The sequence below is a fragment of the Podarcis liolepis genome (genome assembly GCF_965112155.1).
Source record: "Podarcis liolepis genome assembly, chromosome: 2".
NCBI lineage: Eukaryota > Metazoa > Chordata > Lepidosauria > Squamata > Lacertidae > Podarcis > Podarcis liolepis.
Genome location: NC_139555.1, coordinates 54,144,104 through 54,168,896, shown reverse-complemented (window position 1 = coordinate 54,168,896; position 24,793 = coordinate 54,144,104). Strand labels below are relative to the sequence as shown.

General features: G+C 41.4%; 1 protein-coding gene across 3 annotated transcripts in view; it reads right to left on the bottom strand.

Annotated features, from left to right (window-relative positions):
- The window catches only part of PRELID2 (PRELI domain containing 2), a 58,731-nt gene that overhangs the window by 31,477 nt on the left and 2,461 nt on the right, over nt 1-24,793 (bottom strand). For 2 of the 3 annotated variants that reach the window (XM_083487837.1, XM_083487838.1), the window contains exons 2-4: nt 12,150-12,207; nt 9,522-9,595; nt 8,207-8,367 (exon numbers count right to left, since the gene is read on the bottom strand). In XM_083487837.1, coding sequence (XP_083343963.1) covers nt 8,207-8,367; nt 9,522-9,595; nt 12,150-12,207 — 293 coding nt within the window. Of the gene's footprint in view, nt 1-5,878; nt 6,223-8,206; nt 8,368-9,521; nt 9,596-12,149; nt 12,208-24,793 lie in introns of those variants that run through there. The other variant, XM_083487839.1, reaches the window with a different exon arrangement.

Genomic DNA, 24,793 nt, shown 5'->3' with positions numbered 1-24,793 from the left:
GAGAGAGAGAGAGAGTGGGTGCTTGTTTCAAAATATCAGGGCCGGAACAGAACAAGTCTTCTTGCATGTCACCACTGATTTTCCAGTATGCATGCAATTGCAGTAAATTGCTGCTACTAAATCTGATTGTGGAAAGACAAACTCGCAGCTGCCGGAGCTCATAAAGTACTGATGTTATGTTTCCTGTAACCAAACACTGGTAATCAAACTGTCTCCATCCTTGTGAAGTTTCTGAATCATTCCAGGCCAGGCTCATCTAGAGTGTAGTACAGAAGTATATAAATGAAAAGTTATCAGCACATGCAACACATTGGCCCCATTCCCCCTTGTTCCAAAAAGGGGAGTAGTTGGACTATTTTAAAGGCAGGAAGACATCCTATGGCCTATTTCATAGGAAAGAGATGCTGCACATCATGAAATAAGAACCACAGCATTGGAAGGGATCCTGGAAGTAACCTAGCCCAACCATCTGGTCAGTGCAGGGGGTGGAATCCAGAACAGCACTAAGACTCTTGTCCCATCAGCACAAGGATTTCCCCCTGCGAAATGGAACATTCTCCCCCTCTTCTCAATTTGTGTGCCCCCTAAATCTGTTCTAAAGGTTCTCCCCAATTTGGGGAGGGAATGGGGCAAGTCAGGGGGGCAGGAGTCCTGTTGTGCAAGCAGAAATACTTGAGCTCACAGGTGAGTTGAGTATCACCCCAATCTGGAATAGCAGAGGCAACTACAACATCCCTGACAGATAACAGCCCTTCCTACGCTTAAATAGCTTGATCCTTATTCCCTTCTGCATCTGAAGCGGTTCAAAGACCCAGCATCCCTATAAGTGGAAGCATTAAAGATCCAAACTCACATTGTTGCATTAGAAGAAAGCTCTTTGCATACGCAATGTGCTGTTGAAATAACCAATAATATCCCATCAATGCAAGCAACTAGTGGGTGAGGTTTTTCCTAAGAGAGGCAGCAACAAAAGGCGAATGGCATTTGGGGAGTTATTAAACCTGATAAAGTAATTATGAGAAGAAGCCCAATGTTGCTGTTTCTTTTTCTTTTTTTCCACAGCCTCTGAAAGACACGAAAAGCTCACAGAAAATATTGATCTCAGATTGATCCTTGCAACGCAGAGCTGGGTGATGCGCCATCATTGCAACAACACAGTGGCAGAGAGAAGTCTATTAGCGAGATCCAACTACTGAATTATTGACTAGTTAAAAGTATAGCAAATTTGGCTTAATTGTTTTTGTGATTGGAGTTTTATACTAAAGATCCTTTAATTAAAGTCTTGATGTTTCAGTTCAGATAAGATTTCTTACCATGGATGCCTTTAAAGGAAAAGGAAAAGTTTCGAAACTTTATCAATTGAGAAGTTCTTGATAAAATATTCAGTGGGGATTCTGAAAAAACTCCCGTCTCTTCTATCACTAGCAGTCCATCTTCTTTTCATGTCATGAAACTGCTCTGATAACTGAAGCATCTCACTGGCTTCATCTGCAGAACTGGAGTGGGGGTCAGTGGGGGGGGGAGGCATCTGCTCAAGCAAGTTTCCACTTTCTGTCCCACAGATTGTTTTCCCCACATTGCACTGTTCATGTGAGCACACTGTTTGACATACTGATACTCATTCAGAGCAAGATAATTTCATAAGAAGAATCAACCCAGGAGTATGAGAACTCTAAAGAAAAAGATATGGACAAGACTGGCATTTGGGGAAATGCTCAGCCGTTAGAATCTTACAGATCTTTTCTTGCATATTATAATTTTTATGGTGGCAAATGGCATTTCAAGGTGTGCAGTGCATGAGACTTGAAGGAAAGGTTCAGCCAGACGAACAGGAAATAGTGGGTGCCTTCATGAAAATGTGATGAAGGAAACAGCGCAATTTTATGCACAGTCACTGGAGAAATAGGTTTCTCATCCAGCAAAGCACATCTACAGACAGAATTATGCTCACTGCTCACTGTATACTTGTGCTAAAAAAAAAGAATCCAAATTCTGCACCTGCATAATTATGGAAGTCTGCATAGTTTCTCCTGCAAAATGCGTCCTTCAGCACCCCCCCCCCTATTTTCTATCATTTACAGTGGTACCTCAGTTTAAGAACAGCTCTGTTTACGAACTATTTGGCTTACAAACTCCGCAAAACCGGAAGTAGTGTCCAGGTTTGTGAACATTACCTCGGTCTAAGAACGGAAGCCGAACAGTGGCAGGGCACCAGCGGCAGGAGGCCTCATTATGGAAAGGGCCTCGGTTTAAGAACAGTTTTGGTTTAAGAACAGACTTCTGGAATGGATTAAGTTCGTAAACCGAGATACCACTGTATTTTGCTTCTTTTAATGATGTGAATAGGGAAGGCACTGAACCTCAGCTCCCTGGAAATCTTAGCAACTCCTATAGCAGGTGTTGCAAACCTGTAGCCCTCCAGATGCTGTGGGACTCTAACTTCCATCAGCCACAGCGAACACAGGAATGATGGGAATTGGAGACCAAAACACCTGGAAGGCCACACATTCCCCACCACATTCCCCTATAGTTTTGGGGGTTTTGCCAAGAACTGCCCACAAACTAAAGCATATGTTCACAATCATAATGACTAGCAATTTTCTTTTTAAAAAAGGGGGGGCTATTAATCTTAGGACTTAGGAAGCTGGATTCTGCTTCCAATATATCACAATTTGTACATCTGTAGAACTGTAGTGCATAGTGCTGGCTATAACTGAGCATTTAACATCTGCTGAGATGGCATGCTTCACAAATTACAAAATCTGGAGATAAATCAGATTTGTCTAAATACCAGTGTCCAATACCCAGTGGCAGTGAACCAAAGTTTGGTTCTCAATAATAATAATAAACAACTCATTGTTATATCAGCCTAACAAATAAGCCAATCTTCTATAGTCATGGATCTACAACATTCAAATTGTTTCTCAAGTTGGCCTTTTAAAGCCAGATTTCCCACCTGAGATTTCTAGAAGGTCTAGAAACTCTTCTTGCCAACAAGAATCAAAGACCAAATTGTCTGATCTTCCTACCAAGCATATTTCTAGTTTCATAAACAGGTATTAGTAACAGAGATTTAGTAGCAGAGAGCACACCAAGTTTGACTTTCCACATTCTGTTTTTCTATGACTACTGAGAAAAATACATTCCTTTGTGCAATGCAGATTAGGGGCAAGGTTCAGTCAAATTTAATGATATAGAACAAAGCTTCAGCAAGCTGTAATTTCAAAGGGAACAAGTGCTGCTGCTGTAATTTCAAGGACTGCCTTTCATATATTCTGGCATCACTTTTGACAGAGTATTTTTTTAAAAACAGGATGAGTGAGAAGAATAGAGGGGGAGCAAAATTCACACTGTAAAAACTTTCCCCCCCCCAAAAAAAATGTATAAGACATAGTGCAACATTGATTGATATACAATAAACAAAATAACCTTAGACACCAGGCAAACATGCATTAAAACAACATAACAGGAACTGGAAATTGTCACAAATTTATTCTTTCTAAATGCATGGGTGTTTCCACCCCAGAACCCATAATCAAATCCATCACCACCAAGTAACCTAGCTGCCAGAACTGTTGATAAGATCTAAGTTTCTAAAAAGCTGTTTTTCAATTCAGTAGTAAGTATTAAGGCTACCAATATATATTATAGGCTTGTAACTTTTGTTGTACCATTGTTATTTTCTCATGTTTGTGCAAGGATACAGATAGCAGCCTCGTACCCAGAATTGCTTAGGAATTCTAAGAAATAATAAATGGGTGCAGTTTTGGAATCATTGGTTAAAATCAATGAAAGGTTCAGGCTGCTATCTTGATTGAAAAAGGAGCTCAATTTTATCCCAATACAGACAAAAACCTGCTCCTTGAGCCTAGGAAAAACTATATTTGGTTACAATATTTTAAGATGCATAGCAACCAAATAAGCAACTTTCCAAAAAGACACAGTAGATTTGGTTATATCCTATCATATATTACTTTATATTTGTAATAGTTTTTAAGGCCAAACATTGAGCCTTATTAAAGAGGGAAGTACCAAGGACAGAAGCACTTCTGTAAGGAGACGAGAATATACTGCAACATTTTCCTGCTCTGCCCCATTGATAATAATATTACCCATTGAATATCATCAGTGAATTCATGTGCTTCACTTGTGTTGCATAGGAACACCAGATTTTGGAAGAAACTAGAAGAGCATTTGTTGTCTCCCTCCACTCACACCACATTTCAATAACGACATAAACCAGATGTTTCAGGAAAGGCTGAAAAGAGAAATATACACCTGGCCATTTGTGTTCTGCCGTAACATTGAAGAGGTTTCCTCTTCAGCCCAGCTGGCCACTAGCTTACACAACCTGAAGTACCTTAATTAATAACCCTTTGATGCTTACACTGAATATATACTGTCAGTGCAGCATATGCTGAGAAATAGTGATATATTGCTGCACCTGGGCCAGGGTGCCTTATACTTTTTACAAATTAAAGGGTAAATTTGTCAGTGGTGCTTTTATTTCCACATGGCAATACAGCTTGGTGGTTCATGGAATCACTCAGGGTTAGAGATGTAAAATTTTCGGAAATTTTGAAGCCATGGGGGGGAAATGTTCTCCCCCCCCCATTTTTTCCAGAAAAAAATGGAAATTTTGGAAAAATTGAAAAAAAGTTCAGTGTGGAGTAGTTTTACAAATTGCGTGAAATGCAGTGTATGTATTATGCTTGCAATAAAACAGGTAACAACGCCCCTTTCCCTCAAAAACAACAAAAAAAGCAAGAAACCATCAACATAAATTATAATCAGATTTGCCCCTTAGAACCAACAGCAAATAAAGTTACGGTCCACCTCAATATTTAAGCTCCACGGAAGGTCTACCCTTTGAGTAGTGCTTTTAAAAAAACAAAAACAGAAGACACAACATATACATGCAGTTTATTCTAACTCATTTTCTGAACTACTGCTATCATTTTCCATTTATTCTTCCTCTTCCTGTTTGTCATTTTTCTCATGGACTTCTAAAAAATGGCTTTGGGGGGAAATGGGGGGGGGGACTGTTCTCCCCCCCCCTCCGATTTTTTCAGTTTTTTCCCGGGCCTTCCCATCTCTACTTGAGGACAGCCAGGGCAAAGCGTAAGGAAAATTTTTTGCATGCCAGGCCCAGAAGGAACCAACATCCAGTTACTGAATAGTATGTTGCGCTAAGGCTCAAACTCTGTTTGAAAGGAAAAGGAGTGTGTGTGTTTTTTAAATTGAATTTGTTATTATATATTATAAACAGCATGATGGTAAGAGAGCTTCTAAACAGTTTACAAAAATATACAACAGAACATTAAAATGATTGATAAAACACAGTTAAAAGCAGGTATTTAAGAGTATTCAAAAGATGATTAAAGTCAGCAGTGGTTAAAAGGAAGTAAATCACATGCAGTTTCTGCGTGTTCAGATGGGCTGTCCCTAACGAAAATGTTTTGAGCAGTTGCCAGAAAGCGTACAGTGAAAACACCTTCCTGGTGTCAGCTGGCAGGGACCTCCAAAGTGTGGGTGCTGGAAAGCCTGGGGGGGAATGGAAAAATGGGGAGGGGGCACAAGTTTTTTTCTGTTTTTCCCCAAAGCCATTTTTTCAGGAAAAATTGGGGGGGGGGAGTGTGCGGAATATTCAAACTATATCAAACTATTTTTTTCATTTTTTCTGGAAAAAAACGGCTTCGGGGGGAAACCTGGTTCCCCCCCCCCCAGGTTTATAAAGTACGGTAACAGATAATCCAACATGCTCATCAAATGCTGTGTGTTAAAATCACATGGGCTAATGCAAAGTTATCAACAAGAAGGAACTGAGCTAGATGAAAAGCACTGTGAGACTCCATATAAAGAGAAAATCTACAAGGGATTTTGAATAAAAGGAGCATGTTTTGCTTCTTCCAGTCTCCAGGGATGAGAAAGCAAAGCTTTAAGTCATGTACACCGGAGCAGTTACTGTTTGATACCAGAGTTGTTTTTTTCCAATGTGTACAAGCATTATGTTAACACTAGAGTTCAGTCTGCTATATTTGTTGCCCATTGTCCCAGTGTCGCAAGATCCTTTGGATCTGTCCAGTCCATCAGATTCCATCTTCCGGATCAGATCCTAGGAGTATGCTTAGATATTCCATTTGATTGATGAGGCACAAATTCTGTTTATAAAACTCACAAAGACCACTTTCCTGACAGTACTCAGAACTTATGTCATTCTTCCTAAAAGTGAAATGAAAATTTCAGAACCATTCCTGGTACCATTTTGAAGGACTATTATTACACTACCTTATTCCTTTTCTTTTTTGCATAAAATCTGAGCTCATAAAGCAGTTACATATTTGTTGGCAGGTTAAAAAAGGAATTCTGCACTCTTTCATAACCCGATAGCTTATTGTTTATATACTTTATTAAGGAGTTAGTATAAATTTCCAGGCAAAAATAGTAGGATGTCAATGGGAAAGGGTAGCTCAGAATTCAAAACAAGTTCACCTGGGGCAAAACTCATATACTCTTCCCTGCAAGTCTTACACCACTATCTAGTGAGAAGCTGCCCTAAAGGCCTCTCTAAAGGCCAGAAATGGCCTTCAGTAGTTCATCTCATGAGCATTAAGGGAAATGCCTTCCTGTCATATTCCAAGCACACAGGTGAAGCCAACTGCATGTCTTCCAAAGCAATTGGCCCCAACCCACTGCTTAGAACAGGGATGGGGCACCTCAGGCCAAGTGGTCAACTGGAGTCCCCCAGACATCTCTACCTGGCCCATGGAACTCTCCTCAGGCCACATCTCCTCTTCCCAAAACCACACCCCCTAGGTGGCCCTGCTATGCACACTCCTTGAGGGTTTTTGCATCTTTGAATCCAGATGATGCTTCCTGCTTGCATGGATGGAAGATAGAGCGTATGTGAGAGTGTTTGTGTAGAAGCTGGCCTGGAGCAGAAGGGTGAAGTTCACTTTTTGAGGGTGTGCATTGATGAAAGGGGCCTAGTTATATGTATACAGGAATAAATGAGCAGAAGTGACTAAGACTTGCTTTAGATTTAAATAAGCTGTTGAAGACATTCCTAAAATAAAACTGAGTACACATAAGAACAGCTATCCAAAATACGTCCCATATGTCTTCACACTTCCAATTGCAATATTTTTTTATTGATCCTTTTTATTAACTTGGGGAGATTGTTTAGTTTTATTTTTACTTCCCGGGTTGTTGTTGTTGTTTTATTTTTGAGGCATTATTGCAGTGAGCCAGTAGAAGAATTTGCAGTGGATTGTGTCATTCAGTATCATTTTACGCTCCATCACATATTTCTTCTTATTACAGCCCAATTATTCACGGGTGCCATTTCTACTCTTACTGAGGGTTCATTACATTTGTTGCTTTTTACCAGAACAAATTCAATAAATATAGTTCAGTTGCCCTAAAACATCCAGCCATATATTTATATATAAATATATATTTATTTTTTATAAACTGGTACTATGAGAAAAAAGCAGAGGGAAGCAAACCTGCCAAACCAATCCCTCCTCCTTAATGTCACCACTGTCACTAAGTACTTTTCATTCATTGTCTCAGCTGCCTCCACTAAACAGCCCTTTAACTTTCTGGACTTTAATTGGTCCAACCTACTCCCAATCTGGGTAGAGTGATCTAGCAGGCAGGCACAGGGTGAATATAAAGGTGCGAAGGCCTGGGGGGAACTGGAAAAATGGGAGGGGAAGTCCCCCGATTTTTCTGGGGTTTTCCTGAGCTTTCACATCTCATTGTGTAAAGTAAGGCCTCAGACCTATTTTTTGCAAAACAAACTATGCTTTTATATTTCCCCCTATGTTTGGCCTATGCAAGTTTTGCCTGTACAACTTCTGACATAGCACAGGAGCCATGTATTTTCATGGCTCGGCTAACACACAGAAAGAGCCTGTTTTGGAAGTCTAAGGCAGGCCACCGGAAGAAGTTCAGTAAGCCTTCGGTTATGCATGCCCAGCTGCCAGCCTGCATTTGGCTTGGTGGGTCACAAGTTGTGCAGACCTAATTTCGGTATCAGCTGTGAAATTCTGGCTTGAAAGCTCCTTGCTACAATGTGGCTGCCTACATTATCTGAACCGCAACCATCAGATCCTCCTGGTGTTGCCTGGTAAACAGAATAAATATAAATTAACTAGAAGGCCATATACAACAATGTGCATATAAATAAGTTACACCTTACCAGTTTGGATTCTCTGAACTTTCCCTGAAGACTGACTCTTCCTTGAGAGTAGCATACTGTGTCCATGTGAGGCACCGAGTCTTCATAGACATAATTCTATCCTGCTTATTAAGCCAAGATTCTTCTTCTAGGTAGACCTCAGGCACTTTCAGGACACTGATCTGTTAGACATAATGATTACATGTTTAAATAATGTCAAGGTGCTTGAAGAAAGAAATGAGGAATTTGTTTATATTTAGCATTTGTTTCCATCCTCACACAATAAAACAATTAAGGACTGAAGCCACCCATAACATTTATCTCTTGATGCTAATACAGAAATTAAAAACTTTTAGCTGTTAGTGATGAAACCATGCAAACAATTAGGGACTTGCTCTCACGGCTCGGTGCCTAGTTAGATTTTGCCAACTGCTGCATCTTAAGCATCAGCTTAATTTATGTGACATTTTAGTTGCCCACATGTCCTGCTTAAAGTAATGTATTCTAACAGAAGACATTCGTCGACCGTTGCACTCAAGACATAAACAGCCAAAACATTTGGTTCATTTTACATTCTGTTTGGTACCTGGAATTTTTATGTTTCCCCATCTGGACGAGGCATGGAAAAAAAAGGCAAACAGAAATGTGACAGAGAGAAATCATTTGAGTTTTGACAGACAGAATAAAGATTGCAAGTAAACAGTTCACAAAACGGAAGGTGATACATAGCAGAATGTAAATCCAAAGAGTTGCCAAGCTACAACTTTAGGACACAGAAAGTTTAAACGGAAGAAATCACTATCCTGTTACGATTTTTTTAAAAAGAGAGTCCTAGATTATAAGGACATTGTTTTGATTTCCTTTTCAAGCTCTCAAAATGGCAGATAAGAGTTGTTTTGGGAAAATGCTCTTTTAGGCACTAAGGGAAGGATACAGGATTTCAAGCACAGTCCCATCCTCAGTAGTGGCTCATATGGGGGGCACAGCATCCTCTGGACAGCATTGCTGTGCTTGTAAGTACAGGGATGGGGCAAATTGGTAGCAGCAAGGTCAAGGGGGCTCTGAGTGTTGGTGGCAGAAGCCCCACAGAAGCCTCTCTGACTTCCACCCCATCCCCATCCAAGCACAGTGCTTCCACCAGGACAAGGCCACTTCCCCACACCCTCCTCGCCTCGCCCACACGAGCTGCTGTTGCCTATCCTCACGTGGTCCACCCAGGATACTTAGAACCTTCCTAGTTCAAGTGGACAATTCATTCTTTGTGGCTACAAACCTGCACCGTTTCCCCTATATCCTTAAAAACCAGCACGCATCAACCTTGACTGACATTAATTACCTGTCTTAAGAAGTGTGGAATTACATTCTGGCACGTTGCAATCCTCCTCCGGTATATGATTCCTGTAGACAAATCTGAGCATAAAAGAACAAACCAACTTAACGAAAGTGCTATTTTGGAAAATAGAGATTTTTTTTATAGTAAGAAAACAAAAACAAAGGCTTGCACTATAGATGCAAGGAGCAAGGCAAGGAAGCCTGAATGTGGTAGAGGGATTCAATGTCCCTTCTTCTCAGCAGCCAAAGGATTCCAGCCCAGCTGCCAGATGGACCATGATGAAAACGTTTAAAGGGTTATATGCTTAGTCCCAAAACTATAGTATGTTTGCCCACCTCAACACATACAAAAAACCCTACTGGGCAGGGGACAGATGGTGTGGTTCAAACATTTTATTGGCATCTATGCTGGCAATGACAAAGCATCACACAATTCCAAATCCGAGCTTCACAGATTTGGCTAGAACTGCAATGGAATTGCTCTACAATTTAGCTGGTAGCAGTTGGGGAGTTAATTTTCGAGGCTCTCATGTTGCTAGCTACAAGCTTCAAATATCTTCCTGGGTCAGCACTTCAGATCAAAAATGGCTTGTTCTGCTCACTCTGCATTCTGAAATACATCCTAAGAGTACAAAATACCTCTCCACCCACCATTGTCAATGTCTGAGGCCTAAAGCAATTCTCTCGAACAATTAGAATTTATTTTTATAATGAGTTGGGCCAGTGACAAGAACAAAGCTCCCTACCAAAGAAAGAAAGAAAAGCCCCACCGCCTCTAAAACCCTTCACAAATTATAGTTATTGAGCTACAATAAGAACGTGACTGGCTTCCAAACTCACTTTGCATGTTAATATTTAATGATCCCAATCAAGTCCAGAAGCCTCAGGATGATGTTAATTGATGATCTGACTAGGCACACAGCCCGGTGGAAAAGGAGTTCTCAGGAAGAGACAAATCTCTCCCGCACAAAGTTTATCTGTGTTTTTTTCTTCCCCTGGTTTTGTTCCTGGGAGGCAGCATTTTGCAGTAGGCTTTAAATAACCACGCTGGCAGTATATTTGTCTTTCCCAATGTGACACATTTACAAGGGGTCATAAACTGGTATTTCCCAAGAGAAAGGGATGGCTAAAACTATTATTATATATAATATGCAATGGAAAATCCAGAATTTGAGCCTCTTTTTTTTTTTCAGTGGTGGGGGAGAATAACTAAACTCAAAAGACTGAAGTGAATGGTGTGAAAAATGGGAAAGGGGAGATTTGTGCTGAGAGCCCTGCCTGCCTCAGCTTCAGCTTCTTGAAGCAGAGATCATCTTTTATGTAGTCCTTTTGCAGCATCTGCATTGGGGAGGGGGAACAACACTAATTCCTTTCCTCCACCCGGGCTGCTCCTACTTTCTGTTCTTCTGGCATCTCAGTATGAGAGACTTGGCTGAGAAGAGGGTTCTTCTGGGAGAACAGAAAAAGCAGTCTGGCTGCAATAAACTTGGTCTGCAACTGCTTCCTAATGGTGGGCAACTGGGCAATTTGTCTTCAAGAGCCAGTTGAGGCATGAGGGCAATGCACAGAAAGAACAAGAGCCAGGGAGATAGTTCGCAAATTGTTGTCTCCAAAGTGCTCTGAGCCACAGAGGCTGAATCTCAGAAACAGGGATGAATATTTATGGATTCTGACTGCAAATTTAGTAATGGGTAAGGGTTGGGTGCGGGGAAGAATTCAGGAGGTTCAATGCGAGATCACCTGATCCACAGCTCCCAAATTAAGATGCAAGCAATTCAGTAACTACTGCCAAATTGGAGTGAAGTGGTCCAAGGGCAGCTTAAAAATGAGCTCTCAGTAATCACCCACCTCTATATATCAGTGGATCAGCTCAACCCATGAGTGGCACAAAACCACTTCAATCTCTGGAAGTGGCATTTTTACAGCTGCCCCATAACATTTAATCTGAACTTGTTAGGAATTGGTGTTTTAGTGTGGCAGCTTTTACACTCAAACTCCCTCACCATTAGGCAGGCCTTTTCACTATATTCCTTTCAGGGCCTGCTGAAATCTTTTCTATTTAGGCAAGCCTACCCAGACATGTACTCCAGGCAGGCAAAGAAGATGAAGGTATTCTGGGGTAGGCAAGGGAGACCTTTCCCCCTATCTCCATTTACCTCACAACCTTAGCAGCACAAGTATAGAGGACTAGAGGCTGAAAGAGAACCCTACTGGTTCAGTATCACCTGCCTAAACCAGAGGCCCTGTAAGTCAGGGCATGATTTGTGCCAGCTGCCTCAAGCAATGTGTGAGGTGAGTACAAGAAATAATTTCCATTACATTCAGAAAAGATAAAGCAGCACTTCCAAGCTGCATACCTGATCCTTTATCAAGAGTGCAAACCACACAGAATAAGCTTGTGCACCTATTCCCCAGATGGAAGAACCCCTAGCCAAAACCTCCCCTTATAGCTAGATTTAATTTCAGTGTGCTTTCCCCCTCCATTTAGCTCCAAGGTAGAGCCAAGGGTCACAAAATACTGATGACATTTCACCCCAAACCTCTGAGTAACATTAGTTGCTGCTCTCGCGTACCTGTAAATTACTGAAAACTTTCTGGAGCCTTCTAAGCAACAGTGAAGTGTCCAACTTACCTGTTTTTTCTTCTACTGTTTTTACAGCCGTGACATGCTTCTCCATGGGACTTGGATACTAAAGGAAAAGGCAAGAGAGTACACATCACAATTTACAGTGTTATTTGTTAAACACTTTGGGAAACGTTTTTCCTGAAAAGTGATGCATACGTTAATTAAATCAGTAAGTAGGTACATAAAAGGAAATTTCCTACTCATTGATAAAATCCTATTAGAATTTGCATGGTATTTCTCAACAGATCTGAGTGTGGTGGCTGATTTATGCTAGGAGTTTGCTGTGATTGTTTAAGCCAATTAAGAAATTGCCCCTCAGGAAAACAACAAACTTCTTTAAATGGTCAGTTAACTCTCTTCACTATTGCTACACAAAACACATTACGCACATATTTTAAAATTGAGATCTAGGTTACAAGATGCCTTCAAAAGAGTAAAATGAATGAGATGGTAATTTTAAACCTGTGTGATATCATCCAAACTCCACCCACTACCCACATCAAATGAACCCAGGCTTTTCAGATGAAGGCTATGCACATCTGTGAGCCGTGATGAAAAACTGGAAACACACCAGGGTGGATTTAAGGACTTAAGACCCTTTGTGGTGTGAGGAAAACAACTGGATGAATCTACCCTAATAGTTGCATAGGGGAATTTGAAATGCATACTCTTGCATGCTCAATCCATTTTAACAGCCTTAAAGCTCATCTTAAAAGAAGCCAACATCATTCTCTTCCCTACACAACCAATAATCAATTTTGAAATAGAAAACCCGGCCTTTGAATTTCTGTATCAAAACTCAGAATCCACCTCTTTCCATTTTAGGATACAATTTGAATAGTAATTATACTTCAACTCCCCCCTCTGCCACCACCCTAGGCATTTCATTTTATGTGGGACGTTGGAGTAGTAGTGTGTCTATTTGACAGGGTAAAGTGTCAATATGATCACAGGGTGTGTCTTGAATCTCTCAATCTTAACACATTGGCCAGGTTAAAGTACAGCTAGAAACCATGGTTTCTTTTCATAGAATCATAGAATCATAGAGTTGGAAGAGACCACAAGGGCCATCGAGTCCAACCCCCTGCCAAGCAGGAAACACCATCAGAGCACTCCTGACATATGGTTGTCAAGCCTCTGCTTAAAGACCTCCAAAGAAGGAGACTGCACCACACTCCTTGGCAGCAAATTCCACTGTCGAACAGCTCTTACTGTCAGGAAGTTCTTCCTAATGTTTAGGTGGAATCTTCTTTCTTGTAGTTTGGATCCATTGCTCCGTGTCCGCTTCTCTGGAGCAGCAGAAAACAACCTTTCTCCCTCCTCTATGTGACATCCTTTTATATATTTGAACATGGCTATCATATCACCCCTTAACCTCCTCTTCTCCAGGCTAAACATGCCCAGCTCCCTTAGCCGTTCCTCATAAGGCATCGTTTCCAGGCCTTTGACCATTTTGGTTGCCCTCCTCTGGACACGTTCCAGTTTGTCAGTGTCCTTCTTGAACTGTGGTGCCCAGAACTGGACACAGTACTCCAGGTGAGGTCTGACCAGAGCAGAATACAGTGGCACTATTACTTCCCTTGATCTAGATGCTATACTATTGATGCAGCCCAGAATTGCATTGGCTTTTTTAGCTGCCGCGTCACACTGTTGGCTCATGTCAAGTTTGTGGTCAACCAAGACTCCTAGATCCTTTTCACGTGTACTGCTCTCAAGCCAGGTGTCACCCATCTTGTATTTGTGCCTCTCATTTTTTTTGCCCAAGTGCAATACTTTACATTTCTCCCTGTTAAAGTTCATCTTGTTTGTTTTGGCCCAGTTATCTAATCTGTCAAGGTCATTTTGAAGTGTAATCCTGTCCTGTGGGGTGTTAGCCACCCCTCCCAGTTTGGTGTCATCTGCAAATTTGATCAGGATGCCCTTGAGTCCATCATCCAAGTCGTTGATAAAGATGTTGAATAAGACCTGCCCCAAGACAGAACCCTGTGGCACCCCACTAGTCACTCTTCTCCAGGATGAAGAGGAACCTTGATGAGCACCCTTTGGGTTCGGTCAGTCAGCCAGTTACAAATCCACTGAGTGGTAGCATAGTCAAGACCGCATTTTACCAGCTTCTTTACAAGAATATCATGGGGCACCTTGTCGAATGCCTTGCTGAAATCAAGGTAGAATGCCTTGCTGAAATGAAGTCCATTAATCATTCCCCCGTGTCTCTTATTTAAGGATTTTTTCCTCCCACCACTAGGTCTGCGTGCTGTTTGCTCCATTTGGTCTATGACATTTGGATGATCATCTTCATCAATTGATAGACTCCTACCTTCAGGAGCACTGTCTCCCTCCCCCACATTAGTCAGTTTAAAGCCCTCCTGATGAGGTTTCTGAGATTTTTGGCAAAAACATTCCTCCCAACCGTTGTGAGGTGCAGCCCATCGCTTGCCAGAAGACTTTGCAGTGGAGTTCCTGGAGGTTGTGAAGACGGAGGGCTACGTTCCACAGCAGGTCTTCAACTACGACGAGACCGGGCTGTTTTGGAAGAGGATGCCCAAAAGGACTTTCATCACACAGGAGGCCAAGTTGCCTGGCCACAAGCCCATGAAGGACCGTCTGACCCTGCTCTTCTGTGCCAATGCAAGCAGCGACCTGAAGATCAAGCCCCTGCTGGTGTACCACTCAGAGAACCCACGGGCCTTCAAGAAACACAAGGTCAACAAGGAGTGGCTGAGTGTCATGTGGCGATCCAACAGTAAGGCTTGGGTCACATGTGTGCTGTTTGTGGACTGGGTCAATCATGCTTTTGGCCCTGCTGTCAAACAGTACCTGCTGGACAACGACCTGCCGCTGAAGGCTTTGCTTCTGATGGACAATGCTCCTGCTCATCCTAAAGGCCTTGAGGAGGACTTGTTGGAGGAGTTCAGCTTCATCAGCATCATGTTCCTGCCGCCTAACACCACGCCACTGCTCCAGCCGATGGATCAGCAGCTCATCGCCAATTTCAAAAAACTCTACACCAAGGAGCTTTTCAGGCGATGCTTCGAGGTGGCTGATTGCACCACCATCACCCTGCGGGAATTCTGGAAGGACCACTTCAACATCGTCACCTGCTTGAAGATGATCACCACAGCCTGGAACAGGATCAGTCAGAGAAATTTGAATTGCGCTTGGCGCAGCCTGTGGCCGGACTGTGTGGCACCAAGTGACTCTGATGCACCAGAGTCAACAGTGGTGCAGGACATTGTTGCCTTGGGGAGGACCATGGGCCTGGAGGTCACAGAGGAGGACATCAGCAAGCTGGTGGAGGAGCACGACCACGAGCTGACCACCCAGGAGCTGGTCGAACTGAAGGCAAAGGCTGCGCAGGAGCAGGCCTCACTGGAAGAGGAGGAAGCAACTGAGGAACGGCTGTCCTCCAAAGAACTGAGGGACATTTGCCTGAAGTGGAAGGATGTGCAGGCTTTTGCACAGCGGCACCACCCTCACAAGCACCCGCACATGACCTTGTGAACACTTTTGATACGAGGGTCATGTCGCCTTTCAGGGAGGTGCTGAAAAGGCAGATGAAGCAGCAGACCATGGACAGGTTCTTCAGCAAGAAGCAAAGAGTGGAAGAGGAACCTTCTTCGAGTTGTCCCCCAGAGTCTTAGAAAATGTACTGTACACTTTGTTGATTTTTAATGTTTTTCTGTCATGTTTAGAAACTTAAATTATTGTTCCTTCAATTTTTGAAATGCTCTTTACAGTATGTGTGACTTTAAAGAGCACTTAATAAACTCTTGTTGTACCAAATTTGGCTTTGTTTTTGATCATAGGAACGCATTAATTGATTTTCAATGCATTCCTATGGGAATTCGTGATTCGCAAGACGAAAAATTCGCTAGACGAAAAAACTCGAGGAACGAATTAATTTCGTCTTGTGAGGCACCACTGTAGTAAATGGGTTGTACAGTGATGATAAACGCCAGGTATACAAGTAAATATAAATCCCAAATGAGAAAACATGGTAAAACTCAAGAAGAAGATACTAACTGAACTATGCATTTCTATGTTCACTGTAAGAAGTTTCATTAAGTGACGTATATGGCAGTTAAATCTGATGCTTCCATGCAGCTTGCTGCTTTCAAATGGTAAGTAACAGTCTAATTACATTATCAATGAAACTTACAGTCTATAAGACCCATTCGTGTGAAACAAAAAAGCCATTTGCATAACTCTTCCACTAAATAGCAGACTCTATTACCCAAGTATTTAACTAGGAATAGACTCAATTTTGTACACAGCTTAATATAAGGGAGATGAGTTAAAAGCTTATGAGTATGTGGACGGTTTAACTATTAGCAGCACCACAGCTTTCCCCATGTCCATAATGCTCTGTTTATAAACAGAATGCAGAAAACCCAAGAGGAAGAAATACATTGATTGAGCAAGCTGAATAAACTCTCTGTTGGATATATAGGTTATGTGCTCATGCTGGGATAGCTCAATCAGTAAAGCAAGAGACTCTTAATCTCAGGGTAGAGGGCAAAAAGTGGCAACCCCACATTGGGCAAAAAGATCCCCCCTGCCTTACAGTGTCTACAATTCTATAATTCTACCATTATATCAGCTACTTTCATGGATGCTAGTACAGTGGTGCCTCGCAAGACGAAAAGAATTTGTTCCGCGAGTCTTTTCGTCTTGCGAAGCACAGTCCGTCGCAACTGCGCCTCTTCAAGCGACTTTTTTTAAAAAGCGCAAGATGTTTTCGTCTTGCAAAGCAAGCCCATAGGGAAATTCGTCCAGCGAAGCAACGCAAAACCGAAAACCCCTTTCGTCTAGCGAGTTTTTCGTCTTGCGAGGCATTCGTCTTGCGGGGCACCACTGTATCTTGTTGCATTCTAAATTGGTGAGTTATGTGTGTATGACCTGTTGTGCCTCAATCACCTGACCAAGGAAAAGAGAAAGCAAGAAAGATCTCACATTTCCATTCCATTTGGTTGTACCATGTAACAGTTGGAGATGATGATTACCATATAAACCCTACATGTGAAAACAATTTAGCTACATATAGCTATCAGTTACATGTAAAAAGAGAGAGAGGAGGAGGAGGAGGGGATCCCAGAGATATGTAGAATGCTTGGTGGGCATTTGCTTTGCACAGGTGAAATATATGGATGAGTGAGCTTAGCTGAAAGTTCTGTTTTACTGGTAAGCACTGTTAACATTTCTTTCCAAAAACAAAAAAACTTCTTCAACTAGACCACAGCCTTCAAAAATGATATGATGCCATCTCGTGGTCAACTGTTCAAGTGCATCAAATATGCAAGTAGGAGACAGCAACCAGCAAGGGGTGTGTGTAATGGGAAAAACATGCACTGTGGCTGTTTATTCCTGGAATCCCTACAGATTAATTGATGCTCATCCAGTCTTCCAAAGCTTCAAAATTGACTGCTTAGCAGATTTCACAGTTGAATGAGAAAGTGGCGTCCTTATGAGGTGTCTTGTAAACCTGCTACGAATTAGGTACCAATCACAAGCATTCCAGGTTGGACCCATATTGAATACTAGTGTGTTATTATCACCAAGCTGGAAGCTTTGTTTTAAAGTTAGACAGCACAACCGTCTTCCATCAGAGACCAAAGATACAAAAGGTTTTACAGTGACCCAGGAAAAGGTTAGGCTCACGTTTATCACAGAGGCATAGGAGCTACTTCTCTGTGGTATAATATATCTTATGTCAGAACCACACAGAACCTGTCTGCAGAATAGTATATAATATATAATGAGCATACATTAGATATATTCTTCATTTTTAAGATCACCCACAGGTCACAGCAATCTCTATGATTTATTGCAATTATGTGATTCACTTTGCTGGGTGCTCCAATATATTAATTAGACGTATTAAAAAGATTCAGTTTTCCTGAAAATTTAACAGATGCCATGCTACATTAAGAAGAGGCCAACAATTCAGGAAGCTTGCATGTGGAGAAGACTTTGGGATTACTTACTGGGACTGTAATTCTTTCTCTCCCCTTCTACCGTCCTCTACAAAGCACCAGGTCACAACTGCTTTTGAAACTCCACTCCAATGACACTATAAAGACGTTTGCTTATGATACAGCGAGAGGCTGTTTTGAGAGGGGGATGAAAGCACTTCTTGGTGTGATCAAGTAGTGCTCATCACTGAATTCTGACATATGATGAGCTATAATGGTGATTTTCCTGCTCTGTTGAAAAAGATGGATTACTTTGAAACTCTGTGTTTGCATAATATGCAATTATTGATTAATATTGTTTTTGCTTTATGTACTGCTTTTTCTGAAAAACATTTGTTTTCCATACAAACCTTCCACAAAGACAAAATAAAGTAAGTATCACAAAAGTCAGCATGAATTCACTTTTCAAATGGGACTTCCAACAAGGTTAAGAGAAGACGCAATCCTTAGAATATGATGAAAACCAAAATACAATGCAAGCACGCTATATAACATTCACAAACACATAAATGGCTTAAATGAAATCATAGCAAGAGAATCATCTAGTCTTCTAGTTGACTGCACAGAGAATTCAGCATGGTTTAATATAATTTGTAATGATAACCAAAATCCTTCAACGCAAGAACTGAGTTGATATTTAAGTACACATGCTCAAATGCAACTAAAAAAATGGAAGCATCACAGGACTGCAAAATATATTTGAAGAATTCTCTTTTAAATCCCAGTGGGAAAGAAATCAGTTCCAACGATTTCAGCCTTCCAGGATATCACAGCAAATAAATGTATCATAAAGTAAACTCTAGTAAATGCGTGGCACAGCTAGTAAGAGAACACATATCAAACACAGTAAGGGGCTGACGAGACCAAAAAAACAAACAAACCAGTAGAAGTTAGAAACCAAGTTGCCATTTTCAAAATCTATCTAAAGTGGCTGGTATTTTATTTTACTCAAGGTGAAGCATGCACCCGCTTCAGATCTCATTCCTTCTACATTAGTAGTTATGGCACAGAGCAAAGATGAGATTCCATGGGGTCCTTGTGCATGCTTTTGAGCAATTGAAACAGCTCCCTTTATGTTGCTGTCCTTACAGTAGCCAAAGGAGTGAAGATATAGAATCATGGAATTATGCAACGGCTTGTCATGGGAAGAAAGACTGCTCACCCTTTTTTTAAAAAACAAAACTTTGACAGTTGAAGAAAGGCATGTTGGGAAAGAAAGGTGCAGAACAAATGTCAACACTCAGGAGCAACTCATACACACACACACACACACACATACACCTAAAGTAGGTACAAAAATTGTAGGAGCATCATAGGTGTGGGTGGTTTCCTCAATTAGTAATCTTCTTCTTTGGTGATCACTCGTAGCCGAGAAAGATTGTCTTCCATAAACACGGGTGGAGGCCAATTGTGGATCCACATGTCCTTCCACAGTGGGGACATTGGCTGCCAATGGCTGCCACACAACATGTTTACGTGGATGTGATGGACAGTGAAGAAATGTCCCGTCCCCGTCCCCCCCGCACACACACACTAGCAACCAGAATTTATGGCTCAAATGCTGGGGGGAAATGCAGTTTACTCACAAGGATTAAGTTAGCATTCCTCAGAAGATTACAATTTCCCCCCAAATTAGTTGCCTCAACCCTTCAAAAGCATTTCTCACATTCCCATGACCAAGCACAGGCACGTTTCACCTTTTCTTGGGCAGGAAAACTAAAATGCTTTCTGTTTTCAATATTATTAGTTACTTTTAAGGGATGTGGGTGGCGCTGTGGGTTAAACAACAGAGCCTAGGACTTGCCGATCAGAAGATTGCCTGTTTGAATCCCCGTGCGGGGGTGAGCTCCCGTTGCTTGGTCCCTGCTCCTGCCAACCTAGCAGTTTGAAAGCACGTCAAAGTGCAAGTAGATAGATAGGTAGCGCTCCGGCAGGAAGGTAAACAGCATTTCCGTGAGCTGCTCTGGTTCGCCAGAAGCAGCTTAGTCATGCTGGCCACATGACCTGGAAGCTGTACGCCGGCTCCCTCGGCCAATAAAGCGAGATGAGCGCCACAACCCCAGAGTCGTCCACGACTGGACCTAATGGTCAGGGGTCCCTTTACCTTACCTTTACCTAGTTACTTTTAAGTTTAAAACTACAGGTCTGTCTCAGCGCAATCTGGTGTTCAAGATCAAGTCAAAATGTTCAGTTATGGAGTGACAGCCTTCCCACACAATCATACCTCTCAGGCTATTTACAGATACATATTGCACACAGAAGTTCAGTTTTTACTGCTGTGGAGTAAATGCTACTTTCCCTTGCATCCACTCCTCAAAAACACACATACAGCCTCTGACTCAAATGCCAAGTGAACCTTCCTTTTTTGCCACCTGAAGCATGCTTCAGGTGAACCATAGTCCTTTCTCTATCATACATCTTGGATAACAGCTTAACACATTTTCTGATTGGTCCTAATAAAGGTATTATCCAACTATGGGTTTCTGGATTTTTATTTTCTTATGGATCACATGGCTACCCTTGGGGTTTTTTATGTGCTAAGATGATACCTGTCTAGATTCATCTTCAGAGTTTGTGGTTTTTTAGAAAACGAATAATCCAAACTAATATTTTGCTGCTGTCAGAGACAGAAAATGCAAAACTATAGAATGGTCACACCACAGCTGCATCCTAGTGAAAATGAGAAGGAATTCTACTAAGTATTTAGGCAGTCAAAAAGGAAAAAGATTTGTCAGTATACTGGACTGGAGTAGTAGAGCCAACACCATCTCAGGGTTGCAAGCAACAACCCAAATGAACCAAGGAAATTGGCCATCACTAGAGAAAGAACAATTAAATGTATGCCTAACAACAACAAATCATGCAGAAATAAATGACCTATCTGGTGTAGATAACAGCGGCATACTGCATGAAATCAGCTGATATACATAGCATTTACAAATCCTGGACAATTCTGAATCAAAGGGTGAAATCAGTCTTTTTTTTAAAAAAAAAAAAAACCACAATACCCACCTCATTGATTTTAATTGAGCAGGTTTGCAGCTTACAGTGGAAAGGCATGACCCAAACTAATAGGAATTGTTTGACTCAATACTTCACACAAAGATTTAGATTAAATTAAAAACCAAAATACACACATGAAGAAATGCACTGTGCAAAAATTGCACTGTTACTAGAGGCAATGATGATCTGTAAAGATGGGGGTCACATTAATTACAAGAGAAATGCACATGCTGAGAAGCAAAACTAGATAAAAATGAAACTGGTAACAGAAGAGTTTGCAATAAAGCTTACATTGCTAGATATAAGGTGGAAGAACACCTCAATGGCAGTGGCTCTCTGTTCTCTTACATTCAGCATCAACAGAAAGTAGGAAGAGAAAGTATGGTGCAAAAACTACAAGCCTGCCAGTGAAGTCCTTCCACTGAATGAAAAGTACCGGGTTGCTAAAAAGTTGTCCTTTTGTACCCCTTGAGCAGAGGAGAGATCGTATTGAGCAGGGTCATCTGACCTTAGTATGCCGATTAAAAAACTGGCAAAGAAATAGCAATTACTTTTAAATTTCAGTTTCATTTCTCAAAAGCCACAGCTAGAGGGCAATAAAGTCACCATATTATGAACATCTATAATTAAACAGTTTCTATACTTCTATTCAGATTAACAATAAAAGAATAGGAAAATACACATAGGAATTGAACACCGAAGCCAGACATCAAACACAGATGCATGTAACCTCTCTTTTTTTTTTCCTTAAATGAAAATAGCCCTTTCTAACCAGCTGCTATCAGGTAAGACCAGCATGTAAGGGGGAGCGCTCAAAAGGAAGATGGCAACTCCCTAAGGCTCCTTTTTCATTTTAAAAGATTGGTAGGGGAGAATTAGGCATCTGTGTGTAACATCAAGCTTGCCCCCAAGAGTCAATCTAGTGTTCTTCTGTGTGCGCTTGAAGCTTCGAGGAGAGGCTGGGATCTCTACCACTTGCAACGGGGTTATGAAGAAGTAAAAAAGACGCAGAGAAAACTCCTGGTGTGTTTTACCTTCCCCAAACCTCAAGGCCCAATGAGATAGTAAGACCCAGCCTGTGATGCACTTTAGAGAAGAAACAGCAAGAGCTTCTCCTCCCTGGAGGAATTTATGTAAAGGATGTGGAGTCATCTGTCTGGGACACTGCTGTCCCACCATGCATTGAGCAGGCCACTGATCAAGCTCTCTTGCAGCTCTGTAATTCTATTATTTATTTAAAAGAAACAAGAGATATACTTGCTACTCCCTTGAGTCCCAAGGTAGAGGCAGTGCCTTATCTCTTATCTAGGTTTGGGAAAGGTAAAAATAATAGAGGTCTCTCCCTCTAGTTTTTGTCATCTAAAAACCACACACACCATAAAGACTTTACTTCCCCCTAAAGCTCCACAACAAGCACCAAAGGCTTGGGAAAGACAGTCTTATATTACTTGCACTCAAGATAATTCCCCCAGTATGCTGATGACACCCATTTTACATCAGTAATGACTTGTGAACTGATGGAGCTCTAGTGAGGAGTGCATGCATGCCCTAAATTATTTGAATGCATAGCACACATGCCATTTTGGCATACCTGAAACATTTTTTTGGTTAGTTTGAACATAGGCATTTTGGCAGCAGTGTTTAAAACTCTCATTGTTCTGGATGCATTTTGCGACAGAGAATTTCATTGGCATGAGCAGTTTCTGAGCTCTGGGTGCAGTACTGCGCCTAAGATTTCAGATTAAAACTGCAGAGTGGAAGGAAAGGAGGACCTTTCTTTGCCTCCCCACTTCCAGCCACTCTCTGAAGACTGGAGAAGAGACCCTCTCAAGAATATTAGGGGGGTGGGCAGGGGAAAGACTAGACCATGTGAAAAATGAACATAGGTGCAGTTCATTCATTTTCAGCTTTCTATTCTTGCTATAAAAGTGAAACTTGTTTGATATCACTTAAAATCATTTAAGGTTTAGAATTTCTTTATTTCCTTCTGAGGAAACTGATTAGTTCAGTGAAATGAGTTTTGTAGCCGGCATCTCGTTAAGTCTTTGTTTAATTTTAGGTTAATTTTTTCTTAATTTTTTTGATTTTTGTTATTTAATTCAATTCTATAGTTCATTACTTCTCGTTTCAGGGATTTTCACGGCAATTCTTTTGTTTTGTGTAATTTCTTGGTTCTGTGACTGTCTTTTTTTCATGGGTTTAGCTTTTGGCTTTCATATCTCAGTTTCTAACACTGTTTGGCGGGCAATCCTGTCCTGTGATGCAGCCAGCCAGGAGTGGACGTCAACCCCCAGCTGCCCCTGCACGTTCTGGCTGCCTGGGCATGGCGGCAGCACAAGGGGCTGCAACCACCACCCAGCCAGCCAGGACAGGGGTTTGCAGCCACTCTACCCTCAGGACTGGTTGCAGTTAAACAGGGGAATACAGATGTTTCTCACACATCCTGCAGTCTGTTTCAGTCTTAAGATGACAGTGCAAAGAACTGTGCCTTTATAGTTACATCTTATCAATATGGTTACACAATGTATCAATAAACAGTAACATAACAGTACAGTATTCATTTTATTATTTACTTATTGCATTTATACACCACCTTAATTGCCAAGGCATCCAAGGCTGTTTACAGTTCAAAACATTAACACACAAATGATACAAAATATTCTCAGGCCAACTTCAGAAGCGGATGGTACTAGCTCCCTGCCTCCGATTCCTCTCTTCTGCTTTTACTTGGAGCACCTAAGTCTTAAGCATCCCCAGGAATGGTTGGGGTAAGGCTGCCCCAACTGTTCATGCAAGGCCACTGAGGTTTCCTCTGGGAGCTGAAGGCAATGTGTTCACTGGCCTGGACTCCTTTGTACTAATGGTAGCACGTTATTAAATGGTAGCAAAACAGTTTGACAAAAGCAGCAAATTAATATGTGATCCTGTGCATTCCTTCTTAAAAATAAACTCATTGATTTCAATAGGGCTTGCTTCCAGATGTGAGCTCCAATAATCTCACTTTGGAAATACAAAAAATAAGTCATTTTCAGATCCCATCTCTGGCATTCTTGTTTTTATGTAACCCAAGATAAGGGTTTCATTTGAGCCAAGGTTTCAAACCAGAACCAGATGTGAATGCCATGGCTAACTATGTAATCCTAACCACATCAGTATTAATTAGTAGTAGTAGTAGTAGTAGTAGTAGTAGTAGTAGTATTGATTGCACATATTCATCACTTACAACAACAAAAAGTCTCAAAGTGACTTACATCTGTAAAAGCATACAGGAAACAAAATATAAAATACCGTACATCAAAAAGATAGAAGAATGTTAATTGACTACAATAACATAAAAGGGATAAACCTTACCCCCAAAATATGAACAAGAATACAGGCTTGGGTATCATTATGCCCTATTATACAACAGCTTCTTCTGCAACCATGTTTGGCCACCTGTGGCAGGTAGATGAAGCCGGACAGGGTCTACACTCCACACAAGATGCATGGATACTATTTGCTCCCCTTTGTGAATAATTTTTTACAGGCTAGCATTCTCTTGGGCCATGGCCTGCTGCCAGATTATAGCCAAAGGCACAAGTGCATTTTATCAGCTCCATATTTTCATTGCTTTATTTATTTAGATATTTGTGGCATTTATATACCGCCTAATTAACCATGTCCCCTGGGCAGTTC